General features: G+C 44.1%; 1 protein-coding gene and 1 long non-coding RNA gene across 3 annotated transcripts; both read right to left on the bottom strand.

The window, feature by feature from the left end:
* Nucleotides 1–3,929: 3,929 nt before the first annotated feature.
* LOC123063403 (uncharacterized) lies at nucleotides 3,930–6,825 on the bottom strand. The gene is made up of 3 exons (XR_006430313.1): nucleotides 6,556–6,825; nucleotides 4,474–5,521; nucleotides 3,930–4,228 (listed from the first exon to the last, which is right to left on the bottom strand). It is a non-coding gene; the product is annotated as an uncharacterized lncRNA (long non-coding RNA).
* A 1,544-nt stretch (nucleotides 6,826–8,369) lies between these two features.
* On the bottom strand, nucleotides 8,370–12,967 carry LOC123063402 (disease resistance protein RGA5). Of its 2 annotated transcripts, XM_044487163.1 has the most exons (5): nucleotides 12,002–12,967; nucleotides 9,592–11,557; nucleotides 9,471–9,497; nucleotides 9,343–9,391; nucleotides 8,370–8,815 (listed from the first exon to the last, which is right to left on the bottom strand). In XM_044487163.1, the coding sequence occupies exons 1-2, from the start codon at nucleotides 12,826–12,828 to the stop codon at nucleotides 9,616–9,618; spliced, it is 2,769 nt and encodes a 922-aa protein (XP_044343098.1). In that variant the 5' UTR covers nucleotides 12,829–12,967; the 3' UTR covers nucleotides 8,370–8,815; nucleotides 9,343–9,391; nucleotides 9,471–9,497; nucleotides 9,592–9,615. The 2 variants fall into 2 exon arrangements, with proteins under 2 accessions (XP_044343098.1, XP_044343097.1); XM_044487162.1 differs by having other exon boundaries at nucleotides 9,343–9,497.
* Between the last annotated feature and the right edge of the window lie 319 nt (nucleotides 12,968–13,286).

Raw genomic sequence — 13,286 nt, 5'->3', positions numbered from 1 at the left:
CGGGCTGACGTCGGAGCAGAAGAAGGAGATGGTCGTCATTGTTGTCGACTGGCAGGCTGGTAGGCAGCCGGAGGAGGACGACGGCGTGCAAATGGAGGACGCCTCCGACGACGAGACAACGCCACCCTCGTCGGTCCATTGCACCATGACCATCGGCGATGCTCGTGCCCATTATATGGGCATGGTGCGAGCGGAGTAGGAGGAGTAGTTCTGGGAGGCGCAGGTGGACGCCAACTACAACCACAACCTCCCCAGAAGCATCTGCAGGCGGAGTAGCAGATTGCCGCAGGTAGGGTGATCATGTCAAACATGGACCCGACGAAGCAAGAGGCGTTGCTCGACTCCTACCGCACCACCCGCGACATCTGCCTCGTCCACTAGCGATACCACCGGCATGTGGCCAAGGTGGCGGCCGCCTACAAAGCCAAGTGGCGACGCGAGCGAGGCTCTGTTCAGCGACACCGACGAGGAGGAGGACATTGTTAGCTCCGTCAAGGCCGGGTCCCGCCACCATGACCATGAACCCGGGACGTCCAAGGGTGCCGCCGGCAGTGAGGAAGAGTAGTGCACGGTAGGTCGCCGCCGCTCGGGTCCTAGGAAGGCCACCGCTCCTCCCCTCTCCTTGACGCTAAGCTTGGTGGACGCCAAACACATTTTCTTAGTGGGGCAACCGCTGGATATGTGTCCCACTTTACCGCATTTATAACACTTTGGGCCTTCATTTTCCTTACCCTTGCATCTAGTTTTCTTTGGGATGGGTCATTTTGTCTTTGGTGGAGCGGTCTTTTCTTCCACTCTATTAGTGTGATCCTTAGACGAGCTTTCGATACGAGGATATGGAGACTTAGTTGTCTTTCTTGTCCTCACAAACCTCTCGGCCTTTAATGCTAGGGCTTGTGCTTGATCAATGGATCATATTTGTTGCATTATCAATCGAAAGATCTTGAATAGCATCACTGAGACCATTGATAGATGTACCTTGCAACGTGTTAATCTTCAGTTTCGGCAAGGTTGTGCCTGACTTGTAGCCTCAGAAACTCCTCCGTGTAATCTGAAACGGTCATATTTTCTTGGGGGAAATTTTGGAATTAGATAAATAGGTCTTGTCATAATCAACGGGTTAAAATCTCCCTTTTGAAAGACTTTTCATTTGCCGCCAAGTTCTCATACAAGGTTCTTCTCTCAGCCTGTGCTCTTCTTGCACGCGATCCTTTCAGCTTGTGCGCGACCAAAGGAACTCTACGATCTTCCAAAACCTCCATGACCTCAAAGAAAGTCTCCACTTCATATAACCAATCAAGGAACCCTTTAATGTCAACATTCCCATTAAAAGTTGGGATCTCAGCTTTCACCTTGTATGTATCCCTTGCATATGTAGAGTTGGGTACTTTCCGATATGCATAGAGACTAGGTTCTTCAAGGGCATCATCATATTCTTCACCTTCAAAAGCTTCAATATAGATCGGCCTTCTTGAAGTACGTTGAACAACACGTTGTTATGGCGGTCTTGCTCCAAGATTACCTCTCCTTCTTTGTTGAACATCTTATTTTTCTTTAGATGAATCTCCTTCATTGGTAGTAGGGGGACACTCTTTCTTATCATCTTATCATCTCAATCAGTCGGTCAAATCTTCGATTAAGATCTTCATGCAACTCTTTGATTTGTTCTTCTGCAGCATCTATCTCTTCTCCAATTGCTTCATTGCTTGCTGCAGCTTGCTCTCAAAGAGAACAACAAGAACTTGTATGGATCAACGAGGCTTTGATACCACCTGAAAGCAGCACAAGGTTGTGGAGGAGCGACTCCGCCTTGTTGGTACAAAGTGTACAACACTAGAGTTGAAGGGACTACTTCAACGTCTTGTGGTAGATATCGCTCTAGAGGCAAATGTAGGCCGATATGGCAGGAGGAGTTCAATCCAAAACTCCTATAGCACAATATCTACTCCAAGATCTTAGATAAAAACACCAAGTTCTATTACAGATAGTGGGGGTACATAGTCTGGATATAAAGTAGAGGTGAGGGCCTCTATTTATAGGGCTCTTGGAAGCCTACACATACTCCTACTTATAGCTGGAACACTCTAGAAAACATTAATTAAGATTCACCATTCTACTCATAGCTACTCACAACTAGAGGGCTCTAGAAAACAGTAGGTAGGATAGAAAAGAAATATATTTTTTGAGGAAAGGGAGAGCTTCATTTATATCAATATACCTGGGTTACAAACGGAAGCAATTACATGTTTCTAAGCTTGTGGCACATCAACTAACACAAAGAAATCCCCATTCACTCTAGCATGGGCAGCAAGCTCATGCGCGACCACATTGCTCCCCCTATGGACTTTGGAAACAGAACAAACTCCACCCTCCTTAATATCCTTAGAGTTATCACAGCAAGCCCACGAGCTGCCCCTGCTAACATTACAATCATTCACAACGGCCACTATTGCGATGCAATCGGTCTCCATCTGCATTGTTCAAATTCAGTTTACGATCCTGGTTGAGGCCAAAAGATAGGACCTAGACTTCAGCTTCCTCTGCATCCGAGCATCCATGAAAATAGGAAGCCGCTGAGAAGACAATATCACCAAAACAATCCCTGCCAACCGCTCCCAGCCCAGCCGATCCCGTGCCTGCAATAAAAGAAGCGTCCACATTGATCTTTATGTGATTCTTGGGCGGCTTAGTCCAGCCAACCACATCAACCTACGGGGTAGGCTAGAAGACTGCATATTAACTTCATAAAGCTTTTGCTTCCCCTTAACATCATTTGATATTAGATAGAAAAAATATATATTACACTAGAGCGAAAGCATCTAGAAGTAGCCAAACAAATCCAACATACATTTTTCTTTTCTTTTTACTCATCTAGTGTTCTTCATGAACGAACCCCTCCGTCCTAGTAACAGTGAAGCGAAGGAGTATTAGACGAGGCTCAAGCTCGATGCGATCTTGAGATGGGCGAAAAATGGCCCTTGGATGCCGCTTCGACTGCAGTGATCAGGTTAAATTAAACCGCGTCACTGGTCTCCATGCGCGCACTTTACTCGCGTGCTGTCGTGCCTAAGAAAAGTGTCAGGACAGATTGCTCTCTTGCTCCTGAGACCATGTGTAGGTGTGAGCAACTCTTTTTTTTTTTGAGGGAATAGGTGTGAGCAACTCTAGTTAATTACTCCACCCATGCAAATGCAATACTTAATTAAACTCTCTTTGGCACTTGTGAAATCGTAGTATGTGCCTGCGATGCCATCTATGCCTCTGAGCATGTGCACTCTGGTTTAGTTATAATGTGCTTGGTTTGCACTGCCTAGAGATGCCTCTGAGCAGATGCATTAGTTTAGTTATATAAGCTTGGCAGTTTGCAATTAGACAGAAGACACCACCTCCGTATTTTGGCACTCCCACCATGCGTACCCATTTAACTCGTTCCTGAAATCTCTGATGGATTATGCGTCCAATTCATCACTTGTACGCTTGCTCGTAACCTCGTATTGTACCGTTGTCAAGCATGGCATCGCTACTCCAGTCAGTCATAGAGACATCCCCCGCAGATTGAGGTCTTGTCAGTGGAAGAGGCTGGAACCTGGTGGCTGTATTTCACGACCAGCTGTACTGTGGGGGCAAGCCCAATGACTGTGAATGACACGGTTTGCATCCCCCGCAGAAAAGAAAGAAAGGAGAATGGCACTGTTTGCATCATCGCCATCTACAGCTCGGCCAAAGCAGCCTATCAAAATACTTCTACTACAGAGTAAACGACAGCGAAGGTGCGCCTGAGATGAAATGGCGAGTCAAGTTCCAGTTATACTCAAATAAAGATTTACTCAATACAGGTCCTAAGCCGGCACATTAAAATGACACAGCTGACTTCCTCGTATATTCGATCAAACCAGCACGACAAATAGAAGATGAAACTTCAGAACATAGTACAAGCTGAACGTGGTTTTTTGGTTTGTGAGTCTCAAATAAAGCTGTAACAAACAAAGGAGTGTAATGATGAATGCAGGAGAGGAAGCATACAAGACATCAGTACAGAATAACTGATGGTTCTTAAGGAGAAAATGTAAGGGATGCCAGGCTACATTAACTTGAGCTGGCGGAAAATTAACCTGCCAGGCATACATCATAAGTACAAAACTCTTCCTTACAAAAGAATGAAATGGAGAAGGAAGTTCATCCTGAGAAAAATGCAGGAGGTGCCGCAGAAACTTGGTCGTTCTTGAATCTGACGGAAGTGATAATGTATTCAGGCATAAGTGGGTATAGTTACAATGAGAGCTTCATGTTGATGCAGAACACAAATCAAAACACCATGGTTAATGCACACTGTTCTTGAGTCCCAAAATATCAATTGGAAAGAATGGAAGCATGCAGCACAATATTCCAAATCTAACACATGTAGAACATGAACACTCAGCATAAGCAACACTGAATAGACAATAACACATGAATATTGCAAAGAGAGCTCACTTGTGGCATTGTTGCTGCTTCTGATGGTGGTTATGTCTGTCGTGCTCTTTCAGATGGATGATCTTCAAATCTTGCCTTTGGATAGACCGCTTTCACCCAATGCCATACAAGTGGTTTTCTTCACTTGGCAAAAACATACATATGGGATCAATCATCATATCATGTACTCCCTCCGTAAACTAATATAAGAGCGTTTAGATTACTAAAGTAGTGTTCTAAACGCTCTTATATTAGTTTACAGAGGGAGTATACGATAAGATTTATTCCATGCCTTCATCAGCATTGATGTCTGTTGGTTCAATCATGTTTCTATTTATTGTCTCATTGAGTAACTCTATTCCGATCTCAAATAAGCTAATCTCTTGTTTTTCATGATAAACAAAAACATTCAGCTATCCATTTACTATCAACTGACCTTGCTTAATCTTCTAATCTTCTGAAAACATACTTATATATAATAACTAATCCTATAGCAGATGTCAAGGTAGACCAAAACTAGTAGTAAAAGAAGCTTGATTCTAGACCATCACTTTGACATAATCTACAAGTCAGGAGCTTGTTTTACTATTTCATTGCTACTTTCCATATAGTTGGTGTGTGTGGCTCCTGTTGTGTTCTATCTCTAGTCTACACTGACTTGCCGAAGTCAAAAGATTATGTTGTTGTTCTATGATCTACCTTCACATCATTTATTATAAGTAAGCATGTATCCAGAAGATTACAAAATGAAGAGAGACCAGTTCATATGGAGATGGATATCTGAATTTTTTATGTATCATGTAAACGAGAAATTGGCCCATTTGAGCTAGGAGAGGGTTACTTCAATGAGTTGATAAATAGAAGCATGATCGAACTGGTAGACATCGACTATGAAGACAGCAAAAGCTTATGGTGTACATGACATGATGCTCGATCTAATATATTCGTTGCGGAGAGGAACACTTATTGCATTGTGAAACCCAAAAGAACATGGATGGCAACAGCCAAATAACAAGACATTCTTCCCTTCCTCCACAACAATTGTGATTCCCATCTCATGCCCATGTACCTACGCATGTGAAGTTTTTGCAACGATTAGTTGGCAGTATGTCATCATGATGCGTATACTATTTCTAAATATAGAGAAGACATCAATGAATGAATAATAAGCTAGTTATCAAGGCAAAAAACATTAGCAAATCCCAAGGGAAAAACCATCTTTTACCAACCAATGTAAATCTACAGGGAATCACCAACGATTTGTACTTAAGGCGCAAACACCAAACCAGCAGTAAAAAACAGTGGACGATAACAGCTAATTAATAGCGCCCTCTTCATTTCTTCTGCACTGGTATCTCTTTTAAGTCCGCAAACAGCGGTAACTTTCATCCAAGACTGACCTATTTATATGAAGTTTTTGCACCGTTCAGTTGGCAAACAAATCAAGATGCATCTTTTTTTTCTTGTCGGGATAAATCAAGATGCATCTGATATATGTTTCTTCATAAAGAGAGATGAGTATTGAAGTATGTTTTAGTTATCTGGCAAAAAAGGACTCACTGGAGCAGACCCTACAAAGTAGCCTACACGGCCAAATTAGCACTATAAATCTATCGTGGATAACCAATAATTTGCACTGAAGAACTGAGATGCACACACCGGCCAACCAGCACAGAAATGATTTACTTGAAGAAACTAGAGTACACGAAGAAAGATCTACTAGAACGGATGGACATTTTTTTTTGCGGGACAAACCAAGATGCATCTGATATACGACTATGTTTCTTCATAAAGAGAGGTCGGTATTGAAGCATGGCTAGTTATCTGGCAACAAAGGACTCACTAGAGCAGACCCTGCAAAGTACTAGCTTATACGACCAAATTAGCACTGAAGAACTGAAATGCACACACCGGCCGACCAGCACAGAAATGATTTACCTGAAGTAACTAGAGTACATGATGAAAGATCTAGAACGAACGGAACGAAATCTGTGGTGGACGACGAACAATTCGCACTTAAGATGCATACCGTGACCCACACGATTGTAGTCCAAGAAACTAATTTAGTCAGATCTACTATAGAACAGAAGAACAGATTCGTACCTGATATCGCTGTCCTGGGAGATCCGGGGAAGCCTTCCCCTGCACGTGCCTCTTCGGGCCGCTGCATATACTCACCAGCGAGCAGGTCGCCGGTGGTCGGCAGGACCTAGCAGCCCCGGGAGGAGGCCGGGGGCCGGCGGCCGGCGGAGGCCCCTTCCGCGAGATCCACTCGACGGCTCTCCCCTCTCCATATGCGGTAGAAATAATCATCGGGAGCAGAGGACCTATGAACCAACACGACCGGTCATGTGCACGCACAGAACCGCTGTCTTGTGGACCTCCTTACGGTATGGCCCCATGTGTCATCCAGCTATGGTTGTTATTATCATGAAAACATGAACAAGTAGGACGAGTATGAGGTTACTGGTAAAAACAAGATACTTCATGGCACGCTGTATAATGGGCCCCCCAATTTATGTGTCTGAGTTGATTGATCCTACTTCGGCATGCTGGGATAGACAGAGGGTTGAGGAAGTTTTTCTGCCCATGGATGTGAATATTATTCGGGGGATACCACTCTGTACCAGAAACGTTGAGGATTTCTGGAGCTGGAGCTATGAGAGGAACGGGATTTTTTCAGTTAAATCGGCCTACAGAATGCTAGTGGCAACACGTCAGAGGAGAGAAGCATGGTTGGAAGGCTCATCCGGATCATCTACAAGGTCAAAAGAGGAAGGATGTTGGAAGATGCTGTGGAAAACAAAGGTACCAGTGAAAGTCAGGCAATTCTTATGGCGTCTTGCGAAGCAATCTATACCGACAAATGATGTCCGGTCGTATAGACATATGGCTGACAGCAGCGCGTGTGGTTTCTGTGGATCACCAGATTCGTGGCGACATTCCCTCATTGAGTGTACAGTGGCACGATGTACATGGGCACTGGGAGATGAGGAGCTAGCGCAGATGCTGGTTGCAACTTCCGAACCTGACGCAAAAAACTGGCTCTTCACTCTCATGGAATCATGCTCACACACCATCTTTATTAAAATCACGGTAACGCTATGGGCGATCTAGTCAGCGAGGCGAAAAGCGATCCACGAAGGAGTGTTTCAAAGTCCTCAAGCTACTAATGCTTTCATTGCCAGGTTCATTCTTGAGCTTCAGATGGTACAGGAGGGCGAACCAAAACAAGCTAGGGGCGCATCTCTTGCTGCTCCTGCCCGACGACCCAAAGCGCCACCACCTGGACATGCAAAGATACACGTCGATGCGGGCATCAGAACTGGGCGCGGAGGAGCTGCAGCAGCAGTATGCAGAGACACTGATGGCACTTACTTGGGTAGTTCTGCCCTTGTTATCGGCAGGGTAGATGATCCAGCCACAATGGAGGCAATTGCATGTCGGGAGGCGCTGGCACTAGCGGAGGACTTGCATATACAGTACTTCGTCGTCTCATCGGACTCAAGACAAGTTGTTGCTGATATCCAAAACAAAAGTAGAGGGAACTACGGAGCTATTATTAGTGAAGTCAACACTAGAGCTAGCTTTTTTCATTGTAATTTCCAGTTTGAAGGTCGTGCTTCCAATCTTGAAGCACATAGGTTAGCCAAGTTCGCACTTTCATTGGGTTCGGGACGCCACGTCTGGTTTGGCCAATCCCACAACCTGAACTGTATCCCACACCATGTGGCTTTTGCGGAATAAAACTTGGTTTTACCCCTAAAAAAAAAAGTGCAAGTAAGGAGAGACTGACAGTCGATGAAGGGTGTACATCGAATCACATTCTTACCTCCACAAACCATTGCATCAGTTTAGGACCAATCATTCTACAGAGTAAAAGACAGCAAGGGCACACGGTGTGATTCAGTGGCAAATTGAAGTTCCAGTTCACGATTTATTTGATCAAACCAAGTCCAACATGACAAATGGAAGATAAACTTCAGACCATAGTACAAACTGAACTCTGACTTTACAGTTTACGAGTCTGGAATAAACATCGAGTCTGAAATAAAGTTGTTACAAATAAAGGAGTGTAATGAACAATGCTGGGGAGCATCCAAACCAGACATCTTCAGTACATGAAAATTAATGGTTCATCAGGGCAAAATGTAGGGGGCGCCCTACAAACTTGACTGTTGTTGAACTGACGGAAGCAAGAAGAGACTTCAGGCATGGGTGGTGGACAGAACGAGAGCATCATCTCGTTGCGGAACAAAGACAGATCAAACGGTAAGGCAAACGCAGTGTGCTTGACTGTATTGGTTGGAAAGAGGAACGCACGATCGAGTCCATGTCGGCGAAATTTATTAACTCATGCTACCTGCAGTGCCACATGTGAATGGCTCAGTTAAATGTTACAGAACAAGAGAACAGAGTTCAACCAACTGCCGTAGTGAATTGCTTGCTAATCTGTAGCACATCATATGAGACCTTGTCTTTTCAGAAAATGCGAGACCTTGTACGTGGCAAGAAAAAGTAACTAGTGATCCTATTATGTAATTATGCACCGTAAAGTAACCAAGGCGAAAATGACATTGCAGTTCTGTTGGCACTTCGAAACACATACATAAAAAACACAGGGTTCATCCAAGTAGAGAAACACATATTACTTGGTGGGCTGCTCACTAATCTAGACTTGTTGTGAACTTGTAGCATGCAGAAATAACAATTAAGGGGCCCTATGTATCTTTGCAGCAGAAATGAACAGGCCAACGCTGAATAGATTCATATCGTAGTAATGTTTAGGCTTTAGGGGCCTGATCGATCGAGCTAGCTAGCTTATGAAAATGCTGAAATTGAGAATACTTTGGTACTTGTATAATCAAATCGATGGAGTTAGTATAGTACCTGGGTGCAAGATTCGATGAATCGACCTAAGCACTCGGGCTGCCTGAAACTGGAAAACGGAAGAGGAGAGGAATAAAACACTTGGTGTGGAAACTAGGGACAAAACCGTGGAGGAGTATCTAGCGAACCTCAATCGCATGCCTCGCTTCGTCCGCCTGAAACAAACAAAGAGCAATGAATATCATATATCAAGGACAATGTACAAAGAGCAATGATGTGAATACATGCTTGTGCGTCTAGTGTATGTACCTCCACTGCGGCCCTTTGCATGCGTCACCACCATATCCCAATCTCAAGGACGGGACGGTTGGGGTGGTCCTCCGCTGCGGCCCTTAGCGCAGCCATTGCTTCATCCACCTCCTGACGGCTAGCTCCCTCCTCGATAAAATGAACCCTGACTCGCTGGAGGGAAGGGAGATGCCGCATGCCCAAATCCAAGTTTTCACGGGAGATCCACTTGGCTGGTAAGACGAAATCAAGGCGTTTAAGCCTTGGCGCTGCTCCTTGTGGAAACATAGACGGCACGGCACCAATACAATAGAAGCGGCACTCCGTCGCACATGGGAATAACGCAGCACCAGAGGAAAGGGCGGGCGCTTCCACCTCATGCCTTTTTCTGTACACAGAATAATTATGTATCTCAAGATAAACAAGAGCAGACAGAGTCCCAAGAAGCTGGATGACCTCCGATCGCATTTCAGACAACGTTATCTCCAGATAGGAGAGGAGAGGAAGCGATAAAGAATTAATCCATGACGGCAATGTCTTGAACCAACTTCGTGCTGACACGAAAGCCAGCCTATGGAGTTGTGGAGGAGGCACCCAATCTTCGCTCAGGCAATTGATGAGTCCATGATTGACATATACATCTAGACTGTCCAGTCTGTGCATATTACTAATAGATTCCTCCAAAGCTTTACCCAGGCTCTTATCAAAATCACCACAGTCAAGCCGGAGCACCCTGAGCTTGGTCAGACGGCCCAATTCTTTCACAAAATCAAGGTCTACATCATATAACCCCAAGTTATCTAGCACTTCTAGGGAAGTCAGGTTGCCTATTCCAGATGGCAACTTCATATTACAACCAACATACAGGCACATTAGACGTCTTAGTTGAACAACACTCGATGGCAGTACTTCTATCTTAGTCCCTCTTAAATCCAAGGTAAGCAAAAACTGCAGCTTCCCTATTTCCATGGGAAGGTCCTTAACACGAGTACCTCTTAGCCCCAAGTACCTCAAATGTAACAGATTCCCCACATACCCGACATCTGAGACATCACAGCCTTCTAAATCCAACACGCGCAGAACTTGGAAACTTGAAATATCCAACACTTTCCCAACAACATCACTTGTGAAAACAGTAAGAGATCTCATATGCTCCATCCTACTGGTATCCACATTTATCTTGCTACTTTGGATGGACAATCTGCGAACCTTGATCTCTGAGTTAGGCATTTTTCTTCTGGTATTATCTAGTATTGTGACAAAGTTTTCTTCACTTGATAATGAGCATATAAGGTCAAGCACCATGTCATGTACACGGCAACCTTCTACATTTCCTTCAATATCAATGCCTATTGGCTGGACCATACTTCTATTTACTAGCTCAGTGAAGTAACTATTACCGAGCTCATATAAGCTAGTTTCTTGTTTATCACTGTAAACAAGACCTTCGGATATCCATCTCCATATCAGTCTATGTCTCATAATCTTGTGGTCTTCTGGAAAGATGCTAAGATATAATAAACAAGGTTTCAGATATGAGGGTAGATCATAATAGCTGAATAATAATATCTTTTTCATCTCCTCCAAACTTTGATCTTCCGTGAGTCCACGGCCAATGGAATTGAGCAAAGTATACCACTGGTGCTTTGTTTTCATCTGATGATTATTAGCCAGAAGACTTGCTATAGAAATAATAGCTAATGGTATGCCACCACATTTCTTCAAAATGTCTTTGGAAACTTGCAACAATTCTTGAGGACACCCATTCTCTTGAGAGAATACTCTTTTATAGAAGAGTGTTCTTGATACATCATCAGAAAGTGGTTTCATTTTGTAAATATCATCCATAGAAGAACAACATGCTTCAGAGACACTAACAATACGAGTTGTTGTGATTAGTCGGCTTCCAGGACTCTTCTTGGAGAAAGCACACTTGATTAATTTCCAGACTTCTTTATCCCATATGTCATCAATTACGATGAGGTACCTTTGTTTCCAGTTTAAAATAGTTAACAAATCAATACAATGAAGATATATACAGTAATATATATTATATTAGTATGGATGTGCTATTTCGAAGGAAACTAACAAAAAAATATTTATAACTCGACCAAATTGCATATTCTGAGACCTAGATTCCACACACACAAAAACTCATGTGCAACTATAGTTGTAGAAATGTGCAATTGTTGCGTATGGTTTTTAACAGTTGAGATCGTCCACTCACGCATTAGGAATTCTCGGTCGCCTTTAATATAGGCACTCCCTGATTGTTGAAAGATAGGTTATGTACTAACTACAACATTTATGCCAAAAGAACAACACTATAAAACAGAGTATCAAAATGCGTATGCACTAGTCTAAAATATATTATCGCCATTTAACTAGACAAAATGATAGTCGGTTTGAAAAAAGAAAAAAACATATGTACCTCTTGCCATTAAGGAATTCAATGATTTCATCGATCAGATGTTTTTCTTCCCATTCTTCGCTACGAATGTGTGCGTACTTGTTCTTGTCAAGTTCATAGAGAATATTCTTGAAAACTTTCTTCTTGTCGGGATTCTGAGAAACCGAAATAAAAGCATCGCAATCGAATTGCCCTTTGATCTGGTCATATGCTGATTTGGCAAGAGTTGTTTTGCCCAACCCACCAAATCCAACAATGGAGACTGTCTTCAACGGCTGCTTCAACCAATCATCACCTTCAATCAACATGTTGATCAGCTCATCTCGTGTTTCTTCAATGCCGACGAGCTCCGTCACATCTGTGTATAGGGCCATCATGCGGGGGTCAACGCTAGCACCAACACTAGTATCCCGCATCTCTTGATCATACCTTTGACGCAGCTCCGCCAACTGCTTAGCTTGAAGAACCACTTCTTCCAAAGCATCAGAGATTCGATGGAGATCCTTGCCATTCTTGAATAATCTTTTGACCTTATTGAGTATCTTCTTGACTCTGTTCTTCGGGTTGGTGGACTCTCCACCATCCCCCACACGCACCATGAAACTATCAACGATGTCCTCCATTTGGTAGGACAACTCCTTGACATTTCCTGCCCAGATCTTGACCCCCTCGTCAAGCTGGTCCGCCGGCACTTTCGACACCTTGCCGAGGACAGCATGCATCAATTTCAGCTCTGTCACAAGAGACACGATGCCTTTTCTCACCTGTTTCTCCATGGTGAGCTCGCCCATGAGCAGCTCGCCGAGCTTCGGGAGGAGAGGCCCAATAGCCCCCATGGCAATCTCCATAGCTGGATCTTTCTCCCTCTCTACTTGCGAGATTGCAGTTGTGTGGTGGTGGAAGAAAGCAAGTATCTCTGTGCTGTAACTACAAGGCCTCTCCTTGCAGTGTCTTTGTTCTTGAGAAGATGAGCCGGGTTCAGATTAATGATTGTTTGTTCGGTGTAAGGAAGAGATAGACGTTGCACAAAGGCTTTTAATTTGACCACCAACCGACCGGGCGGAGACATGTGGGGTGCACCACAGTCTGGCCGCTGCTGGACTGATGCGATGGGAATTAAAGAAAGTTGAGCACGCCACCAGTGTCCAAGCCTTTCACTGTGGTAAAGTCATGTAAAGTAGAGATCCCTGCTCAATGCAACTGTGGCATCACGCGTTGCTGTCCGCAGAAGTGCAGCTCGAATAAACGGATCAGAGCGTCCAGCCCACTGCTAGATGATTAATGAGCACTGCTAGATGGACGATGG

Source organism: Triticum aestivum, chromosome 3A (genome assembly GCF_018294505.1).
Source record: "Triticum aestivum cultivar Chinese Spring chromosome 3A, IWGSC CS RefSeq v2.1, whole genome shotgun sequence".
NCBI lineage: Eukaryota > Viridiplantae > Streptophyta > Magnoliopsida > Poales > Poaceae > Triticum > Triticum aestivum.
Note: the sequence above shows the minus strand (reverse complement) of the source record. Positions and strands in the feature narration are given on the sequence as shown.

Bases quoted from the DNA above. Each gene is read 5' to 3' on its own strand.
- LOC123063402 (XM_044487162.1), bottom strand. From the start codon at position 12,828: ATGGAGATTGCCATGGGGGCTATTGGGCCTCTCCTCCCGAAGCTCGGC. The intron at 11,558-12,001 runs GTACATATGTTT...CTGGAAACAAAG, and splicing joins GAATTCCTTAATGGCAAGAG to GTACCTCATCGTAATTGATG.